The 22,837-nt window shown below is 37.8% G+C and overlaps 1 protein-coding gene across 2 annotated transcripts in view; it reads left to right on the top strand.

Annotated features, from left to right (window-relative positions):
* Positions 1-22,837, top strand: part of ZFYVE9 (zinc finger FYVE-type containing 9) — a 164,217-nt gene that overhangs the window by 64,303 nt on the left and 77,077 nt on the right. The window contains exons 5-7 of one of the 2 annotated variants that reach the window (XM_066269191.1): positions 17,693-17,792; positions 20,171-20,347; positions 21,988-22,157. In XM_066269191.1, the coding sequence (XP_066125288.1) occupies positions 17,693-17,792; positions 20,171-20,347; positions 21,988-22,157 (447 nt within the window). The remainder of the gene's footprint in view (positions 1-17,692; positions 17,793-20,170; positions 20,348-21,987; positions 22,158-22,837) is intronic. The other variant, XM_066269192.1, reaches the window with a different exon arrangement.

The following is a 22,837-nucleotide window of genomic DNA, read 5'->3' as shown; positions in this document are numbered from 1 at the left end:
GGCCAAGATTTAAGCTGAATTTTCATGAACAGATGAGAATTGAGGAAGTGTTAACTTTGTGGTTTCTATATTGATGGATACTTGGTTAATGGAATTGTTTGAAATAAGGAAGTTAGTCTTTTGATTTAAATGTTTGTGATTTAGTTCATACTTTTTAATTGTTAAGAAATTGAATATTATACTTAGAATCTATTGCAGTTTTTGCTGTGGGATTTTTGCTATGGTACTAGACATTCTGGAACTTTTTATACACATATACACATAAATTTTGTTTTTTTACCCCAAAATAAAGTTGAAGGGCCCTAGCCAGTGGCTCAGTGGATAGAGTGTTGGTTGAGCATATGGATGTCCTAGGTTTGATATCCAGTCAGAGCACACATGAGAAGTGACTCTCTGCTTCTCTCCACCACCCTCTCAGCTCTCCCTCTTCTCCTCCCACAGCCAGTGGCTTGATTGGTTCAAGCGTTGGCCCCAGGTGCTGAGGATAGCTTGGTTAGTTTGGAGCCCGTCAGTCTGAGGCGCTAAAAATAGCTTGGTTGATTTGATCATTGGCCCAAGACAGGGTTGCTGGGTGGATCAGTTGAAGGCTATACATTTTTTGGACAGGATTATAAGAATAATCGATATTGCTTAGCTCTTCCTAAATTCTGTTAGCTAGTAACACATCAGCTTACTAGTTTTCTTTCTTTCTTTCTTTGTTCCTTTCTTTTTTTTTGAAGAGCTATAAACAAGGAGGAAAGGGGATTTTGCATTTTTAAAAAGAATATAAGCCTGACCAGGTGTTGGTGCAGTGGATAGAGTGTCAGACTGGGATGCTGAGGACCGAGGTTTGAGACCCTGAGGTCGCCAGCTTGAGCGAGGGCTCATCTGGTTTGAGCAAAAGCTCACCAGCTTGGACCCAAGGTCACTGGCTCAAGCAAGGGGTTACTCGGTCTGCTGAAGGTCCGTGGTCAAGGCACATATGAGAAAGCAATCAATGAACAACTAAGGTGTCGCAATGTGCAACGAAAAACTGATGATTGATGCTTCTCATCTCTCTGTTCCTGTCTGTCTGTCCGTCCCTCTCTCTGACTCTCTGTCTCTGTTTAAAAAAAAAAAAAAGAATATAAGGTTTGGTGTCAGGTCTGGATTCAAACTTTAGCTTTGTTAATATTAACTATAACTTCATTAAGTCTTAACTTTATTAAGTCTTATAAAAACAACAAAAAGATTAATAATTTTATATATTGGGCTATTGTGAAAATTAAATGAGATTATAGATGTAATAGTAAGTGCTCAGTAATTTCTACTTTCTGCCTGATTTATTGGATAATTAGCATTAATTAGGGTACTTTCTACTTCAAGGAACAGAGTATCTCATCCAGTGACTTAGACAAAAATGACGTTCATTTCCCATAACAAGAAGACTGTAGATATTCAGTTGCATCTAGGTGCAGTCAGGATTACTGAAGTTCTCTTGGTCTTTTCCTAATAATCTCAAGATAATGGCACAGCTCTAAGCATCCAGTTCTACCTGACAACTTTCAAAGTGCAAAGAAACTGGTTGGGGATCAAAAAAGTCTATTCTTCCCATCCCTCATCAGGGAGGAAAGGATCCCCAGCAACTTTTTCAATTTATTGGCCAGTTTTAGACCACAGGTTCAATTTTAGACCAATTACTGACAAAAGGGTCTTTGTCAGTAATTGATCTAATTGGCAGGATTGGCTAAGATCAATTATGTTCATCCCCTGGGGCTGAGCCCAGTGTTGCCTGGGATTCTGTTAATAAGGAAAAGGGGGAGAATGATTCTTAGTGCAATCAGCAAGGGCTACTGCAAGGTTCTAGCACAAAACACCAAATGATGGGGAGCAAAAAGAATTTAATGTGTCTAATTCCTAAATACTGTATTTTCCAGTCTGAAGTAACCTATGGTCGATAACCTTAACAGTGGGTTTTCTATTAGGGGATTAGCGTTACCGTTTTTTTTTTGTATTTTTCTGAAGTTGGAAACGGGGAGGCAGTCAGACAGACTCCTGCATGCGCCCCACCGGGATCCACCCTGCATGTCCACCAGGGGGGATTCTCTGCAAATCTGTTGCGTTGCTCTGCCCATCTGGGGCATTGCTCTGTCACCGGCATGCCCATCAGAGGGCGTTGCTCTGTTGCAACCAGAGCCATTCTAGCGCCTGAGGCAGAGGCCATGGAGCCATCCTCAGCACCTGGGCCAACTTTGTTCCTATGGAGCTTTGGCTGCAGGAGGGGAAGAGAGAGAGAGAGAGAGGAAGGAGAGGGGGAGGGGTGGAGAAGCAGATGGGCGCTTCTCCTGTGTGCCCTGGCCAGGAATTGAACCCAGGACTCCTGCACGCCAGGCCGATGCTCTACCACTGAGCCACCGGCCAGGGTCAGCATTATCATTTTTATGTAGTAGTTTTGCTTACTGTGTATAACACTTTCTGAAAATTTTGCTTTCTTGAATAATGAAAGCACTTTTGTTCCAGATCAGCATATCCAAATGTAAAGAGTAAATAGGTAACTTAGGTGGATTCAGAAAGAAAAGGGTGGCAGCCCTGGCCAGTTGGCTCAGTGGTAGAGCGTCGGCCTGGCGTGCAGAAGTCCCGGGTTCAATTCCCGGCCAGGGCACACAGGAGAAGCTCCCATCTGCTTCTCCACCGCTCCCCCTCTCCTTCCTTTCTGTTTCTCTCTTCCCCTCCTGCAGCGAGGCTCCATTGGAGCAAAGATGGCCCGGGCGCTGGGGATGGCTCCTTGTCCTCTGCCCCAGGCGCTAGAGTGGCTCTGGTCGCGACAGAGTGACCCCCCGGAGGGGCAGAGCATTACCCCCTGGTGGGCAGAGCGTCGCCCCCTGGTGGGCGGGCCGGGTGGATCCCGGTCGGGCGCATGCGGAGTCTGTCTGACTGTCTCTCCCTGTTTCCAGCTTCAGAGGAATATAAGTAAAAAAAAGAAAAGAAAAGGGTGGCAAAATACATATAAATTAAAAAATTAGACAGAATTTTGCAGAGTGTAACTTGTAAAATTTCTGAATTCATATAGATTATGGTTTCATATTCCATCTTTTTTTCCTTTTCATCTCTAGTTACCTCAGGGATGTTCTAATAAAATTCTTGAGCTCCTCAGAAGAAAAGGGCTTAAAACATTGGTATACTTTTTCTAAGTATTAATCAGGTTATCTGGGAATGTAGCTAGAAAAATACCCCAAGCAATATGATTTTGTAAAATAATGTTTACCGTTGAAAAAAGAAGTTTTAACTTGTTTCATTCTTGTAGAACGGTAAGCATATTCAGTAGTTAATGTCTACAGTTAAATTCTCTTTACTATATGTGACAATATTTATGAAGCATCTGATACATGTAAGGTTCTGGGCTAGGTATTAGAGATCCAGAGATACGTAAATTGAGATGTATTACTTTGTGGAGTCTATAATCAAGGGCACAGATTTCAGTGAGTAGAAAGAGGTGTATCTAGATTCTTGGAGATTTTCAAAAATCCTAAAATAAAAATTGTGCACTACTGATCTGAGTAGACAAACGGACCATCCCACAACAAATTATAATACAGTATATTAAGAGCCAGTTATATGTGCTTTATGTTTATTTACATTTAATTACCATCACAGCCTTGTAGAAAGGGTTGTTAATTTTTTTGTATTGACAGCTCAAGAATTGGAGGCTCAGAGAGGTCAAGGAATATGCCCAAAGTCACAGCTTGAAAATGGCAGAGCCAACTTTAAAACTAGCACTCTTTCCTTTAGTCATACTGCTTCCCCCAATGAGCATATCTCTTCATTCATACTGCAGTATGAACAAGATACTTTAGCATCATTGAGGAATGAGAATTTAATTTTTCTATGAATGGCAGGGGGAGTTGGGAAAGTCATGATATCAAAAGTGACTATTGCCCTGGCTGGATAGCTTGGTGGTTGGAATGTTCAAGAGGGCAAAGGTTGTTGGTTCGATTTCCCCGGTCTTGGCACTATACGAGCCAAGTTCCTGTCTCCCTCTCTCCCTACCTCTCTCTCAAAAAAATAAAAAAATAATGGCCCTGGCCGGTCAGCTCAGTGGTAGAGCATTGGCCAGGTATGTGGGTGTCCCAGGTTTGATTCCTGGTTAGGGCACACAAGAGAAGGGCCCATCTACTTCTCCATCCCCTCTCGCTTCTCTCTGTCTCTTTCTCTCTTTTGCACCCCTCCTGCAGTCGTGGCTTGTTTGGAGTGAGTTGGCCTGAGGCACTGAGGATAGCTCCATTGCCTCCGCCTCAAGCCCAAAGAAGGGTTTGGTTGCTGAGCAATGGAGCAGTGCCCCCTTAGTGGGCTTACCAGGTGGATCCGGGTCCCGGTACATTCAGGAGTCTGTCTCTGCCTCTCCTCTCACTGAATTGAAAAAAAAAAAAGTGGCTATTTAGAGAAGGTGATATAAGAAAGTAGATATAATTTATGGAACAGAGTCCTACAATATGTAAGAACAATGTCATCACATCAGAGCACAGGTGAAGAATTAGCAGTAGGGAAAGGGAAATACTGTAAATTCATGTCAAAGAAGAATGGGTCAAGATAAAGTACACTTGAATATAGAGGGATTAATAGAAAATTGCAGGAAATTATTTTATCATAACATAAGGCTTGTATTCAGTTCTTGATAAGTGGTACATATGATAATTGTTATTCATTTTGGTATAATGTAATTAAGTAAAATATAAGATAATTATACTAGAATTTGTGAAAGTTAAAATACTGTAGTTTATTTCCATATTACTGTAATGGAGGTCAAGACATCTGGATTTAATAATTTCTTCATTTTTAGTTGGAAAAGTATGTCACACTCTAAAATGCTCTGCAAATGTGGGTTTTATGATTTCACATTAATATAGAGAATTGCTCCATATAGCTGTATAATTTCTACTTCTCCTGTATGGTAGACAATAAATAACAGAATAGAAAGAATACAAAGAACTTCCGCACGAGGTACTCTTTTTTTTACTTTTTAAAAAATTATTTTTATTTATATTTATTTTAGAGGAGAGAGAGAGAGAGAAGGGGGGGGAGGAGCAAGAAGCATTGACTCCCATATGTACCTTGACCAGGCAAGCCCGGGGTTTTGAACTGGCGACCTCAACATTCCAGGTCGACACTTTATCCACTGTGCCACCACAGGTCAGGCCACAAGGTACTTTCTAAGTTCAAATGAACACCATTGTTATATATCTGTATTAATTTCCTTTGGAAATCACTGATTCCAGTAGATCATGGTTATTCATTATCTCTCAGGCTCCATTTATCATGAATATTTTGACCCTTTTTTATTTGGTATTTGACTTCAAAGGCCTAAGAAAGCCACTGAGTTTCTAGTCATATGCAAGGCTCTGTCACACTTTATCCATTACTGTCATTGATTTGGCTGGTTATTATTTACTAGGTGCCAACTGGTTAATGGCTCTATCTACTATTTGATGGAAGTAGACATAAAAATAGCCTTTAAAAGGCCTGGCCTGTGGTGGTGCAGTAGATAAAGTGTTGACCTTGAACACTGAGGTCGCTGGTTCGAAACCCTATGGGAAGCAATTGCTCTGAGTTGATGCTTCCTGCTTCTACCCCCTTTTTCTCTCTCTCCCCTCTCTCTAAAAATCAATTTTAAAAATAGCCTTTAAAAGTAAAATTCTTTGAACTGATACTTACTATTACATCCACCAAGTGCGAGAACAAACGTCGGAGACTTTCAGGGGTTTAGATCTTACTTTATTGGCCAAGTTTAACCTGTGCAGGGACGAACTCTCAAGGTGTCTGGAGACACCGTACCCACAGGGGCTACAAACGAGAGTCGTGCCTGGCGCTTACAACTAGGTCCTTATATATCCTAAGTGAGCAAGCATTATACAGAAGCAGATGTGGCAGTTCGTTATTTGCTAGGGGGGTCGCATGCAACATAGCAACAGGGGAAGGGTTTAGCTCAGTGTCGAATTTCAAACATAAACTTCTGATAAGGGTCTCTAACCAATAGAATGCAGGATGTTTGCCCAGCTTTGTGCTGATCTTTTGTTCTCAGCCTCACAGGGACCCTATCAGCACTTCCCTGTTTCTGCTTCTCCAAGAGTTAGACTCTGGCAGCCACAGCACACCTCCCCGAACCTAACACTTACAACTTAGGTATTTTTTATTTGTTTGGGATGTTATAAAAGGTGAGACTAGAATAACAGTTTGGACACTTCCAATTTATGTTAAACTTATCTAGTCTAACACCACAATTCTCTGAGCTATACAGGTGAGAAAAATGCACCTTAGGAAGGTTAGGTATCTAGTTCTCAGTTTATAAATGAGAGTGCATGGATTTTAACACAAATTTGTCCAACCCCAAAGCTCCATGTTCTTTTTACTACACTGGATGTAGCAATAAGATTTATCTGTACTTGAGTTGCTTGCTAGAAATATGTCTTTGGATGGACATTAGTTTTGGGCAGTGGTGAAGGACTGGGAATTTGAGTATTTGAATTTTTAAGGGAGACAAAAATGTTGCATGAGTGATTGGTTTTATCAGGTGATGGGGAGCCTAGGTAAAGTTAGCTGGATTTTAGGTTTTATTATTTTACCTAATCAAATCTATCAAGTCTTGAACTACAAAGTAGGAAAAGAACAATACGGGCACCAAATCACTGAATAAAGATTTAGTGACATAATATGTACCACTCCAGTTTACGCACTATTTTTCTACTTTGACTTAAAAAGTATAATTCAATTTTTACTGCATAGTGGTTTTAATAAACAGGATAGAGAAGAGAACTGTTGGAGATGTAGTATAGAAAAGAGCGCTGACATGGGTATGAAAAAGCTCTGGGTTTCTGTTTCCTCTTCTGTAAATGGAAGGAATTTGTTTAGACCTCTGTTTCCCTGCAGCTCTTTCAAGAGCTTGTTGTGCTTTAAAAAACAATGGAAAGAGAAGGAAACAAAGATTTATGCTAGCACTAATTTATCTGTAAACTTACTGATTAGCTAAGGTCACTTTGTGGGAAGAGTATCCCATTAAACATTTTGAAATTTGCTGTGCTAAAAGTATTTTCTGGAAGTCATCTCAGACTGGAATGCTGTTTATCAAGGTGCCAATTATGTGGGCTTGCTTCATTGAGGGTTTTATTTTTTTTAATTACTGTTTCCTTTTTGAATTATTTCTAATACTAATTTCTTCAGTATCCCAGGTCATCGTTCTGTTTATTCACTGTGCCACCACCAGTCTGGCTGTAATTTACTTTTGAATAATTTGAGTTAGAATCAGTTTTGTTTAACACTTGAGAATTTTGGTAATGAATATAGAATAGCTTTTATAAGACCCTGAACTACAAGAACATTAAGATAATCTGTTGGCATATAACTTCATAGATCAGTTTTCTCAAGGTTTGTTTTGACTTCTGGTGTTAAAATATAGCAACTGGTTGTTCTTGAGAAGCAGAAAAGTAAAGAGGAAAAGAGATCAATATTTCTCAACAAACCTAGGTTCCAAATTACCTCACAGCCATTTAGTAGCTCTTCATAATCTTGCGCAAGGCACTTTTGTCATCAGTAAAATAAAGGTTATAATACTTAACTCTGTATGATTATCTATAATAAAGATCTGTTGATTCAGGAGTATTAGAAGTAATATGTTACCTAGCACTGTATATAGTGGATTATCATTAATGGTAATTTATAATATCTTTATTGTAAGTTAGCTGTAATTTATATAAAGTGTTGCATTTTGTTGTTGAATTGTAGAATTTTTTTTATATTTTAGATATCAGTGGCCTATTAGTGGATTTGCAAATATTTTCTTCTATTTCATGAGTTTTTGTTTTACTTTATTAATAGGCCCTTTGATACACCCAAGTTTTTAATTTTGATGAAGTTCAGTTTACCTGTTTTTTTCTTTTGTTGCCTATACTTTTTGTGTCATATCAAAGAAAGATACATTGCCAAACCAAATGTCAGGATGCTTTTTCCTTATATTTTTTTCTTAGAGTTTTATAAAATTTAGCACTCAGATTTAGGTCTTTGATCCACTTTCAGTTAATTTTTGTATATGGGGTAAGGTAAGGGTTTATTTTCATTCTTTTGAATGTGTATTTCTAGTTTTCCCAGCTTGTTTATTGAAAAGAATGTTGTTTCCCCGTTGAATTGTCTTGGCACCATGTCAGAAATCATTTAACTATATATGTGTGAGAGTTTGTTTCCGGGCTCTCTGTTTTATTCTCTTGTTCTTTTTTTTTTTTTTTTCATTTTTCTGAAGCTGGAAACAGGGAAAGACAGTCAGACAGACTCCCGCATGCGCCCGACCGGGATCCACCCGGCACGCCCACCATGGGGCGACGCTCTGCCCATCAGGGGGCGATGCTCTGCCCATCCTGGGCATCGCCATGTTGCGACCAGAGCCACTCTAGCGCCTGAGGCAGAGGCCACAGAGCCATCCCCAGCGCCCGGGCCATCTCTGCTCCAGTGGAGCCTTGGCTGCGGGAGGGGAAGAGAGAGACAGAGAGGAAGGCGCGGCGGAGGGGTGGAGAAGCAAATGGGCGCTTTCTCCTGTGTGCCCTGGCCGGGAATCGAACCCGGGTCCTCCGCACGCTAGGCCGACGTTCTACCGCTGAGCCAACTGGCCAGGGCCTATTCTCTTGTTCTTGATGTTTATGTTTATACTAATATTATACTGTTTTGATTACTGTACCTTTGTAGTAAATTTTGAAACCAGAAATAAGAATCTTCCAATTTTGTTCTTCTTTGTATAAATGAAGGAAGCCAATTTGGAAAGGCTACATACTGAAAAAGGCAAAACTATGGAGACAGTGAAAGATTAGGATTCAGGGAGTGGTGGAGGGGAAGCAGTGGCGGGATTCAGCTGGTTTGCACTGGTTTGACATAACCGATACCTAATTTTTTGTTGAGTTTGGTGAACTGGTTATTGAAATGGCACTTGTTTTCAGGGTTCTTTTTAAGGTGGGCACCTGGGAAGCCAACCAATGTGGAAGTCACAGATTTACATTCCTACTCTTTTTTAACGTTTATCTGCATAACAGCATATTCTAAGTGCCCATAGTAATACTCATTCCGTCCATAGGTGAAAAAAATGCAAGTAAGGACACCAATCAAGAAGCAATATGGAAATATCTTAAATAACAGTTTTATTGTCAGGTATTAATATTTTTTTATTAAATATTTTAAAACTCTTTCTTACAATCTAATTTTTTGTACCTCCTTTATTCTTATTTAAGTTTTAAATACTTGAAATAATAAACTACCTTTTGGTATATCATTTTTCAATACTTAAAATGGTCATTAGGGCAGAGAACCAGTTGTTAAATTATTTGAATACTATCACTGAGAGGAAGGGACAGATAGATGGAGCACAGATTTTTAGTGCAATCAAACTACTCTGAATGGAATTGGAGCAAAAGTGACATCAGAGCAACAGCAGTGTGAGATATACTCCTGATTGCTCCCCTTGAAATTCAACAAATTGTCAACTAGAACACAGCGAAGGAACCCCAGCTGGGCTCGCAGGCCTGCCTAAAAGATCTGTACGCTGAATGGACTAAAGGTGGGCAGGGTTGGAAAGGGTGGAAGAAGATAAAATGCATTCACAGTCGGCTTTGGAGAGGAGATAAACCCAGAGTAACTGGGTTTTATTTTTTCTCTGCAGGACTACGTGGAGGAGGGAAGCTCTGATTGTCTGGGGTTTGTCTGCTGGGATATAAAGAGGAAAGCCTAGAGTGTCTGGGCCTCCTTCTGCTGGGAGGAGCGGAGAAATAGAGGGGGAGATACTAAACCAAAACGATGGCAGAACAAGGGGTTACAGCCAGTGTTCCTGCAGTCTTCTCACCGCCCTCACTCAGCACAGAGACAGAGAAAACCAGTGTATGGTCCCCTGGTTTCCCAGATCCTGCCTCCCTCACCTCACAGGTATGAAGAGTGGCAGAGACAGATCTCACAGCTAACTTTCCAGAGCCACTCTATACCCTAAAGAACAGAGGTGCTCCACGTCTGGTCCCCTGGTCTGTTGAGACACGGAGCAGCATCTGGAGGCCTAAGTTTGCTATTGCTAAAGCTGTAAAACTCTCACAACATGCCTCACCCACCAATGTGACTGCAGCCCTGCCTACATCATTGCAACAGCAACATCTCAGCGGAGGACAGCTTAGTAATTTCATGGAGCTAACACTTGTAATACAGTGACACCTACTGGAAGAAAACAGTAACCTCTCAAAACTGAAATTTATTTTTTCTTTTTATTTTTTGTTCTTTTTTTCTCTTTTGAATTTCATTTTCTTTGATTTTTATATTTTAATTTTTGTGGGTGTTTTTTAAATTCTATTTTATTGTATTTTTAAAATTTTTATTTTTGTTAGAGTTGTTAACAATACTACTCTCAAATGCCATCAAGGAAGAGGAAATTGAATACCATGGCAACACAAAACAGATGCAGTTCAGAAAGAAAATAAGAAAGCTCTAGAAAAATAATCTTAATTACATGGAAACCTTGGAGTTAAACGATAGAGGATTCAAAATTGAAGTTCTGAAAATACTCAATGAGATGCAAGAAAACACCATGGGCAATATAATGAGCTCAGAAAACAAAACCAACACTAGGGAGATTGAAACTTTCCTTTTTTTTTTTTACTTTATTATTTTTTATTAAATGAGAGGTGGGGAGGTAGAGAGACAAGCTCCTGCATGCGCCCTGATCGGGATTTACCCAGCAAGCTCCATCTGGGGCCAATGATTACTCATCTTGGGTTGCTACTCTGTTGCTCAGCAACCGAGTTATTTTAGTGACTGAAGTGAGGCCATAGAGCCATCCTCAGTGCCTAGAGCCAACTTGCTGGAACCATTTGAGCCATAGCTGCGGGAGGGGAAGAGAGAGAATGAGAAAAGGGGAAGGGAGGGTGGAGAAGTATATGGTTGCTTCACCTGTATATCTTCACTGGGAATCAAATCTGAGACTTCTAGGCACCGGGCCAGCACTATGGCTGAGCCAACCAGCCAGAGTTGAGATTGAAACTTTAAAAACAGAGATAAAGAATTCAATACATGAATTAAAAATTGTGGTTGCAAGTTTAGCTAATAGAACAAGCCAGACAGAGGAAAGAATCAGTGACATCAAACACAGGCAACTAGAAATGCTACAGAGAGAAGAGAAGAGAGACTCACGAATTTAAAAAAATGAGAAAGCTCTACAAAAATTGCCGACTCCATCAGAAAGAGCAATATAAGAATAATGGGTATATCAGAAGAAGAAGAGAGGAAGAAGGGAATAGAGAACCTATTCATAATGAATCAGAATTTCTCAAGCCTATGGAAAGAGTTAGAGTCTCGAATCAATGATGCAAACAGAATGTGAAGTTACTGCAACCCAATCAGATCTACTCCAAGGCTCAGTGTAATAAAACTGACAAAAATCAATGACAAAGAAAGAATCTTCAAGGCAGCTAGGGAAAAGAACATAATTTATACATGAAAGCCCATTAGGTTATCATCAGACTTCTTAGCAGAAACTCTGCAAGCCAGAAGACAGTGGACACAAACATTCAAAGTATGAAAGAAAGGAATTATCAGTCAAGAATTCTACTATGTATCCATCAAAGTTATCCTTTAGATATGAAGGGGAAATGAAAACTTTTACAGACATACAGAAGCTGAGGGAATTTTTCACCAGAAAACTCCCACTGTAGGAAATACAGGGGTTATTCGACCAGATACAAAGAACAAAACAAATCAAAACTACAAGTAAAAGCTCCTACAAGGTCACAACAAAAATAAGGATAATCTGTGACAACAAAAACATAAAAGGAGAGAGGATAAAGATCTGTAGTAGCAAAGGAGGATGGAGTTCAAAAGCATTTATAAGACAAAGGACTTTTGTACATATGACAATCTTTCTCTTAACCTAATGGTAACCACCCACAAAAAAGCCACTACTGAACACATAGCTTAAAAAAAAAAAGAAACAGGGGAAAGAAGTATGGAATACCACCATACAAAAACAACTGACAGAAACACAAAAGAGGAATCAAATAAGACAAAGAGCAACCAGAAAACAAAACAAAATAGCTATAGGAAATCCTCAGGTGTCAATAAGTACCCTAAATGTAAATGGATTGAACTCACCAATAAAGAGGCACAGGGTAGCAGATTGGATCAAAAAGCAAAACTCAAGTGTATGCTGCCTTCAAGAGACACATCTAACACCTAACCAGATGGTGGCACAGTGGATAGAGCATTGACCTGGGATGCTGAGGACCCAGGTTTGAAATCCCAAAGTCACTGGCTTGAGTGTGGGCTCATCTGGCTTGAGTGCAGACTTACCAGTTTGAGCATGGGGTCACTGGTTTGAGCATGGCATCATAGACATGGCTGCATGGTCTCTGAGCCCAAAGATTGCTAGCTTGAAGCCCAAGGTCACTGGCTTGAGCAAGGGGTCACTGGCTCAACTGGAGCCCCCTAGTCAAGGCACATGTCAGAAAGCATCAATGAACAACTAAAGTGCTACAACTATGGGTTCATGCTTCTCATCTCTCTCCCTTCCTGTCTGTCTATCCCTGTCTGTCCTACTCTTTTTCTCTCACTGAAAAAAAAAAGAAAGAGGAAAAAAGAAAAAGATATATCTAAGCTACAAGGACAAAAGCAGACTCAAAGTGAAAGGTTGGAAAATGATTCTCCAAGCAATAATATCCAAAGAAAAGTAGGTGTAGCTATACTTATATCTGACAGTCCTGACTTCAAGACAACAAAGGTAACCAGAGACAAAGATGGGCATTTCGTAATGATAAAGGGGACATTGTATCAAGAAGACATAACACCTCTTAATATATATGCATTGAGCCAGGGAGCTCCAAAATATATAAGATACCTACTAACTGATCTAAAAATAAAAACAGACAAAAAGACAATCATACTTGGAGTACTCAACACACCATTGATGGCTTTCGGTAGATCATCCAAACAGAAAATCAATAAAGAAATATTAGCTTTAAATGACACACTAGACCAAATAGCCATAGAGAACAATTTAGGAATTTGACCGCAAAGGCAAGGGAAGTAAAGGCAAAAATAAATGAATGGGACTATATCAAACTAAAATGCTTCTGCACAGTGAAAGAAACTGACAACAAAACAAATAGGCAGCCAACCAAATGGGACATGATACTTGCAAACAACAGCTCTGATAAGGGGTTAATATCCAAAATATATAAAGAACTCACAAAGCTCAGCAACAAAAAAATCAATCCAATTAAAAATGGGGAGAGGATCTGAACAGACACTTCTTGCAAGAGGACATACAAATGGCCAACAGAATATATGAAAAGATGCTCATCTTCTCTATTTGAGAAATGCAAATCAAAACTACAATGACAAACCACCTCACACTTGTTAGATTGGCTGTTATCAACAAGACAGGTAATAACAAGTGTTGGAGAGGCTGCGGAGAGAAAGGAACCCTCATTCACTGCTGGTGGGAATGTAAAGTAGTACAACCATTAGGAAGAAAATATGGTAGTTCCTCAAAAAATTAAGAATAGAACTACCATATGACTCAGCAATCCCTTTACTGGGTATCTACCCCCAAAACACTGTACATAAAGACACCCCCTCCCCATGTTCATTGCAGCATTATTCACAGTGGCCAAGACATGGAAACAACCAAAGTGTCCTTTGATAGAAGATTGGATAAAAAGGTGTGGTACATATATACTATGGAATACTACTCAGCCATGAGAAATGATGACATATTGCCATTTATGACAACATGGATGGACCTTAAGAGCATTATACTGAGTGGAATAAGTAAATCAGAAAAAGCTAAGAACTATATGATTTCACTCATAGGTGGAATATAAAACTGAGACTCATGGACATAGATATAAGTGAAGTGATTATCAGGGGGAGGAGAATATGAAAGAAGTGTTGGGGAGAGTAAAGAGGGACAAATATAAGGTGACAGAAAATGATTTGACTTTGGGTGATGGGTATACAACATAATCAACAGTTCAATCACTATAGAAATGTTTACCTGAAACCTATGTACTCTTATTCAGTGTCACCGTTAAATTTAATTTTCTAAAGAAAATTTTCAAAAAATACTCAGCATAGTACTATAATGGTACGTACATATTATTATACATTTGTTCAAACCATGAAATTACAACCCCAAAAGTGAGTCCTAATGTAAACTATGGACTTTTGAGTGATAATGATGTATCAAAGTAGGTTCATTGCTTGTAACAAATGTACCACTCTGATGACAGTTGTTGATAGTGGCAGAAACTAGGCATAAGTGGGGCAGGTGTGTATGGATAACTCTCTATACCTTCTGTTTAATTTTGCTGTGAACCCAAAACTGCTCTAAAAAATAAAGTCTTAAAATACACAGGGGTGGGCAAAAGTAGGTTTATAGTTCATATGGAAAATAATACAAAAATTAACAATACAAAGTGTTTCACATACAACTGTAAACCTACTTTTGTCAACCAGTGTACATGACTTAAAAATGTTCCTCTGCTTAGATATTTAATATTAAGAAATTGTTTATTTTTTAAGGTGTGATAATGATATTGTTACATTAAAGTAGCCCCTATGTTTCAGGTATATACTGAAATATTTAAAGATGAAATGATACAAGAGATTTATTTCTAAATGATTAAATGGTGGAAAAGTAGATGAAGATTGGCTTTGATAATTATTTCACCTGGGTAGTGGGCACTTGGAGATTTGTTATGCTGTTATGTCTACTTTTATATAATTGAGAATTTCTCTAATAAAAAGTTAAAAATGAATGGCTATAATATGATTAAAATAGGGATGTGTTTTATAATTGCTTGCCTTTTACAAATTAGCACTTTTGAGCACATAAAATTTACAACGTTGTGTGTCATCTATAAGGTAATAACAGGTTATGTTAAAGTTAATTCATACTATATTAAAGGAATGAGCCTAATAACTTCAAACAAGGTTAAGGGTGTGTTTTTTTAATTGATTTTTAGGGGGAAGGGAGAGAGAAAGTGAGAGAGACATCAGTTTGTTCTTCCACTTTTTCATGCTGTCATTGGTTGATTTTTGTATGTTCCCTGACTGGAGATCAAACTTGCGACTTCAGCATGTTGGGTTGACCAATTGCCTGGCCAGGGCTTCCAGGTTAAGGTTTTGTGTTGAATATTGTTGTCATATAATTCTGGTATTGTATCTTTCTGTTTGTATAGCTTCACTTGGAAATAAAGTTCAAAGGTTAAATTAATGACCCTTTGTTAGCCCTTAAATCTCAGGCCTCTAGCCACATTAACTTTTCCTTTTATGATACTTCCTTGGTGGAGCCATGCTTCTTCTTAATGGGACCCATGTACATGCCATTTCCTCTGCTTATTATTGTTTCACTTAAAAAATTTTTTTAATTGATTGCTTTTAGAAAAACAGAGGAAGGGGGAGAGAAAGAAGAAGAAAGAGTGACACAGAAAAGCATTCATTTATTGTTCCACTTAGTTGTGCATGCATTTGTTGCTTCCCATATGTGCTGTGACCAGGATTGAACTCACAACCTTGGTGTTTAGGGATGACTCTTAACTGACTGAGCTAACCAACCAGGGCCTGTTTCACTTCTTAGTACCATTTTATACATAAAAATTTTTACATGTACTTCAGATTTTATCTCTGTCTTCTCTGTCTTTTCCTAAGTAAAAGCTTCCTTTACCCTGCCAGTCTAGTTAAAGCCTGTGTATATTACATGATTTTTTTTTTTTACCATGTACCGGTACTTTTTTGAAGTATGTAATTTTACATTCACTTGTGTGATTGCTTGAGTTTGGATTTAATCCTCCATAGACTATTAATTCTATAAAGGCAAGAACCATGTATGTTTGTTTGCTGTCATACCCAGTAGGGTAGCATGGTGCCCAGCACATAGCCAGGGCTCAAATATTTGTGGAATAAATGAGTAAATTATGGCTTTTTAGTTATACCTCTTTATTAAGAAGGCTATGAAATGATTTCAGGAGGATTAGCATAATTGAATTTACTTTTTAGAAAGTTCTGTCATTTCATATTTGTGTGAAAGATAAATTGGAAAGACACAACTAAAGATTAGAAGGACATGATTATGATGATCTTCTAGACTTCAGATCAGGGGTTGGGAACCTTTTTGGCTGAGAGAGCCATGAATGTCAAGTATTTTAAGATGTAATTCCGTGAGAGCCATACAATGACCCATGTACGTTATGCATTATCCAATAAAAATTTGGTGTTGTCCAGGAGGACAGCTGTGATTGGCTCCAGCCACCCGCGACCATGAACATGAGCAGTAGGAAATGAATGGATTGTAATACATGAGAATGTTTTATATTTTTAATGTTATTATTTTTTTTATTAAAGATTTGTCTGCGAGCCAGATGAAGCCATCAAAAGAGCCACATCTGGCTCGCGAACCATAGGTTCCCAACCCCTGCTTCAGATAATAAAGGCCTGAAAAAAGACAGTAGCATTAGTGATGGAGAGGAAGAGATGGGATTTTGGCAGAACTAAATATTTAAGAGGGAAAACCAACAGGACCTAGTGACTGACTGGATGTGGGCATGATGAAGGAGAAGGAAAAGTCAAGTCTTAAATTGAAATGTGTGAATTAATATGAGGCAGTATTACATAGTGTGTAAGTACAGAGCCAGTGGAAACTTATGTAACTTACTGAGCATTTTTACTTAACAATTGTTTATTTAACTCTGTTAATTATAAACAAGTGTTTTCATAGAATTTTCAAGGTTAAATGAGATAATAGATGCAAAGTGCCTAGTATTTATGCACTTTGCTGTAGACTTGAGCAAGTCATTTAACCACCCAAACTCAGTTTCTTCTTAGAGAAAATAATATATCCCCTCTTCTTCCTACATCACAGGATTACTTTGAAAATGTAAAGCCTCTGGAAGTTGTAAATTGGTAATCACAGTAGCTGGCTATATTAATAATACCTGGTAAGAGAGGAGATGTTCTCTTTCACATTGTCTTTAATATGACTTCATTTCTTGGTTCATCTTTGTAAGATATAGGCTACACTTTGGCCATAAAAACTGAATTAGTAGAATTTACCTCACTGAGAACAGCCTTCTGCATATATGAAGCTCTCTGTGATAAGTGACTAATGAGTTCTCAAGAACATAAATCTTAACAGGGAGCTAAAGAGATTCTTGTTGCCTGGTGTGGAAGGGAGAAAGAAGTAAGATTGTCAAGAGCCAACCCTGGAAGGTGGAAATAATGTGAAACTGAAAACAGCTGGTATGATTATTATTCCATACATAAAGGGTAGTAAATCCCAGAATTCCCAATCTTTATTTCACCCTGCTATATTACCTTTCCAAACAGAAATGGCAGATGTAAGTTTCTATACCTATAAATGCCTGTTATTTGATATTGTGTATAGGAATTTTGCCTAAGGGCAGCTCAGCTTTCCCCCCTGCTGTGTATTTGCTTATCTTGGCTAAGATTTTTATTTTCAGCCAAGACTTGCACTTCCCTTATTCCTGGCAGACATACAATCTCACACTCTTGCTGTTGAATTGGGTCATGTGCCCAGCTTTCTCAACTGCATTTTCCTTTGAAGTTTTTAGTGTTGTAACAATAAGGTTTCCTACCAGTCAGTGTTGGTCAATACTGGTTTACTCCTTTTATACTGTGATCCTGAGTAAATGTAAAATATTCTTTTTTCCTTCAGGTTTTCTGTGCTTCTTGCTGTAGCCTGAAATGTAAACTGTTATATATGGATAGAAAGGAAGCTAGAGTGTGTGTAATCTGCCACTCAGTGCTAATGAATGGTAAGTATTAAAACAGGTTGAATTCACAGTTGTTGAGAACAAGAGAATTTCCTGCCTTTCTATACAAGTTGTTTAGTTCCTGAAATGTAACTTTAACTGAAAATAGAGCTAAATTTCCATGTTTTGAAAATATTTTAGCATTTCAGAATTCCTCTGCCTAATGTAATGAATGAATGCTAACATCAGGTAAGTTTTGCAGGAAGAATGGGAAGTTCTTGTGGAAATCTGGTACTGCGTGGCTGTTAATGTTCCCGTGAAATGATTGGAGTGGGAACGGGGGAATAAGGGGCTATTGACCACTTAAATGATGAAATATTAAAATTGAACCAAGGTTTTCCTTTCAAGGGAAGCTATCTCTTTCTAGGAAATACCTTAATAATTTAGAATGTATTCTTATTAACATCTTGTTTCATTCACCTTGTTAAAAAATACCTTAGCATCTAGGATCAAATAGAAAATTGTATATCTCAATCAGTTCCTTAGTACTACTTAGATTTGGTATAAGGATAATGGTTTTGAATTTATATGATAAAAATATAGCCAAGAGAAGGTAAATATAGCTTATCCAGTGTTCCCCCTTTTGCAGGATTGGAAATGAATCCAAGGGCATTTTAGTTAAACAGAAACCACCAGAATATTCTTGTAAAGAGATAATTGATCAGGCTGTAGTATTTTCCTCTTTGAGTGCATCTCTGTACAGTTGTCAGAACATACTAATAGACATAAAATGTTGAACTTGAATACCACTGCTGCTTGTGCCAGGGCAGTGTGCCTCCTAGAAGCTGAGACTTATCTGCTCGAGGCCCCTCCTGCTCTGTATGCATTGCTCATAGTGATGTTTTCCTGTTGCTGGCTTATTAACTATTGCATGTCAGTTAATCTCATCTGTTCTAATCTCCTATGAGCCACCCAATTTCCTCCCATTTCTGAATTCTTATAATTTTGATCAAATATGAATTCATTCTCTTTACTCTTAAAGGTCATTTTTTAAATGGTGGTTATTTCACGCTGCTGCTCAATTGGTGATTTTTATTCCTGCTTTCTTTTTCAGAGATATATTCACAGATAAGAGCATGCTGCTTAATTACAGTACCCATAATACCTCTTTTATTTGAAGTCTTTCAACTTGATAACTTTTTTTTAATTTGGCAAAGCTAAAGATGAAGGAAATGGCAGAGGAGTCATATGGACTACTTACTTTTTATTAAGCAAGATCCCTTAATGGGATCCTAAAATAATCTACTTTTCCTGGTTTTTCCAGAGTCTTTCCTCTCGCATGGCTTAGCCTGGTCTTTTACAGAATATTTGATTTGATGCTTTTCAGTGTTCCCTATCCCTTTTTCCTTTTCTCTTCCCCTTTTTCTGCCCATGCTTTCAAAGGAACATAGCTAATGTTTCTAGCCTTGTCCTGCAGTTTGGAGGCAATAAATATTCAAAATCTTATGGGTCATTCTTTGAAGTTGAAGGAGATATTTAAAAAGATCACCCAATTTCAAAAAATTGGGTGATTTCTATTCCTGGGCATGTGATATTACCTGAACCTGGAATATAAAATTTAATATCTTTCATGTCTGTAGCATCTTTCATCATATTTACTTTAAAGACAGTTGTTGATAATGTCAGTATTTAGTTAAATTATAGAGAATATAGTATCTTAACACACTTGTGAGCATTTATATTGGTTGATGGCACTTAAATTATATTTCATGTTCAAATGGGTCCTGTGCTTTTGAGACACACCAAAGATGTGAAATGGTTGTTTATGCTGGATACATTTACACAGGGTGATGACTGCACAAAAGCAGAATTCACAAAAATGTTGAGATGCGTTCTCCTGAGCTTTAGGCTTCAGAATTTTTTCAAAAAAGATTTCACTTCAACTAAGAGAAAAACCTAAAAGTTCTAAATGATAATAAAGAAAGTATTATACAATGGAGTCATGCTATTTTAGCTCCTGATTTTGATTTTTGATAGAACTTTATAAAATGTATTGAATATTAAACCTCCCCACCCCACCCCCAAATGTCTAAATGCTATCCTAGTTGCAAATCTTTATTAAGTTTGATGTTTCATTCCCTCTTAAGGTATGGTCTCCTTTAAAGAAGCTAGGGGCCTAGTCATTAACCTCAGACTGACCTGTCAGTCTGTATCAGAAGTATCATGTAATTCTTATTTGTTGCTTCCAAATAGTTTACTTAACTAAATGGTCTCCATTTTTGAATAAAATCACTTATCTCCTTAATATTTTCACTAGCTAGAAGAGAGACATACTGTGAGTGTTAGTGAAGAGGAGCTACATTATTTATCCAGTATTGTGGAGATCTTGATGTCCATATATTGCAATCCATTCACATTGATTGTGTCTGTATTTGCTTTAGCTCAAGCCTGGGAGAACATGATGAGTGCCTCAAGCCAGAGCCCTAACCCTAACAATCCTGCTGAATACTGTTCTACTATCCCTCCCTTGCAGCAAGCTCAGGCCTCAGGAGCCCTGAGCTCTCCACCTCCCACTGTGATGGTACCTGTGGGAGTTTTAAAGCACCCTGGAGCAGAAGGTAGGGGATCATGTGCTGTTTATCTCTTTTTTTTTCCTCACCAAGTTCCTCGGAAAAGGTGCTGATGTGATTTTACAGCACAAATCTTTAAAGCACTAGGATAAGTCCCTTTGGATAGTTATTAAAGTGGAGAACAAGGTGAGAAGAAATGTGTTGAGATTATTTCTGCACAAGTAAAGAATAATTTTGTGTTGCCTGATATTTTGGAGGCACCTCTAAAAATATGCCAGTTTTCTCTCCAATTTAAGAATGGAGTAATTACACTGCTTTATATTTGAGAAGAGATGCAGATTTTGAAGTCCTCCTGTAAAATCCTATTCTCATGCCTACTTTTATGTTCTTTATGGAAGTTCAGTAAGTGATGAAAAGTTCTTCTTTCTGACCAGCCCACTGCTTTTTGGTGTTTATAGCCATTTTCTCTTCATTTTTAATCTATCCATATAAAAATATGGAAATACTATTTTAAGTACATAGGTCTTTTTAAAATCCAGCACTTTAATTCTGATTATATCATATGATAGGTAGAAAATAATAGGTTTAACTTATTTTAATTATATCTTTATGATTATGATATTGTCAGATGAAAGGCACTTTGTAAATTCAGGGGATTATCAGTAGTAAAAATAACAATTATATAGTTCCTTAAAAATGATCTTGTCAGGAAGTTTCCCTGGATAATTAAAATCAATCTTCTTTCATTAATTTTACGTCTTTTAGTCTAGTAATATTCCCTTCCCTTTGCTAAATAGCCCTCCTCCCCTTTTAAAGATCAAAGACTTCTACTGACATTTTCATATTCTTCCCCACTTTCCCCTCTCTTCAGATCATCCCTTAGTGATACTCTTTATATTTTTATGAGTTTAGACTTTCTTTCTTAAAATCTTTATTCTCTCTACTTCATTTGTAATTTTGGTTGTTCTTCCCTAGTCTCTCTTTGTTTTGATTGTTTGAATTGAGTTCCAAAACTGAATTTAAAAAAATGATTTCATCAGATTTAGTTTTCCAACTTTCTCCTGTCCTTTTACTAAAAAAATATCAATACTTTTGCACTGCCAGATCAGTCTTTTTCTTCTTCAGTTATACTTTACCCAAAGATCTGGTCAGTTTGCTTCCCAGTTCTTACATGTCTATGCCAACTCTTCCTTTACTAATTAATAATTCTTCAACATTCTTCAGGGCATCTTTTGCCCTTTAAAAACACCATAGCACTTTTCCAGATATTTAATTCCTGTGAAACTGCATACTTTTAGGAGATGTGTATATCTAATGCTAGATCATTTTCCCTGCTATTAATTTATTTCCTAGGCAATTAAAATACCTTCTTTACTTTCCTTTTTAGTGATGGGGACAGAGAATGTGATATAATCATAGGTTTCTTTAAGAATTCTTAATATTTTTAAACCAAAGTGTTTTCAATCTTTACATATATAAGTTATAGAGGTAAAGTGTAATTAAAATATGTGTATTTTATTAATTTACAAACACTTTTACACATAGTTACAGTTCTAATATTTCTAATTATAAATGCTAAATAGTGTGTTTATTTTTTTGTACATTTAGAAGTGGTGACCTTCTCTTCTTTGATGTTAGAAACTATTGATATCACATTGATACCTGTTTTATTTTTGTGGTTCCTCAAGTGGCTCAGCCCAGAGAGCAGAGACGAGTTTGGTTTGCTGATGGGATCTTGCCTAATGGAGAAGTTGCTGATGCAGCCAAATTGACAATGAATGGAACTTCCTCTGCCGGAACCTTGGCTGTATCACATGAACCAGTCAAGCCAGTAACTACCAGTCCACTACCAGCAGAGGTAAGAAAGCAAAATAGCAACTAAAAGTGAGTACTTCCTGTACTCAGCTTGTGCTGCTGTTTTGCTTTTTTTCTAAGTTGAATGACTTTTCTGTGGAACCCATAGGTTTGGATACAGTTTAGTGCATATGTGTGTAGGTGTGTGTATATCTAGAGGTAAAGTGTATGTGGCAAAATCGGTTGCTTTTATTCTATATTTGGAAGTTTTTTCAGGAGCAAGATTCTTAAATTTGTTCTCTGGTAAGCTCAGTCTCCTTTTATAGCTAGAGGTCATACTAGAGGTGAAACTGAAAAACACCTGCATTCGTGCTGCCAGTTACCAAGCAGCCAAATAAGACAGGATTGAATCTTTATGGGTGCTTTGTTCAGATGGCCAGTGATCTGAGAAGATGGGTTCTATACCCCAAAACAGTCTTAACACCTCATTTTAGCCAACCTTTTTTATAAGGGGAAGAATGGGATAGGTAAGGGGTTTAGAATTTAAGGATTTAATTAGATAAAAGTTGCAGTTCAGGGATTCTTCTAGCATTTTTTTTCTTTCTAAATATTTTTTTAATTGATTTTAGAGAGGAAGAGAGAGAGAGAGACAGGAACATAGATCTGTTCCTGTATGTGCCCTGACTGGGGACCAAACCAGCAACCTCTGTGCTTCAGGACAGTGTTCTAACCAGCTGAGCCATC

Source organism: Saccopteryx bilineata, chromosome 3, assembly GCF_036850765.1.
Source record: "Saccopteryx bilineata isolate mSacBil1 chromosome 3, mSacBil1_pri_phased_curated, whole genome shotgun sequence".
Classification (NCBI taxonomy): domain Eukaryota; kingdom Metazoa; phylum Chordata; class Mammalia; order Chiroptera; family Emballonuridae; genus Saccopteryx; species Saccopteryx bilineata.
Note: the sequence above shows the minus strand (reverse complement) of the source record. Positions and strands in the feature narration are given on the sequence as shown.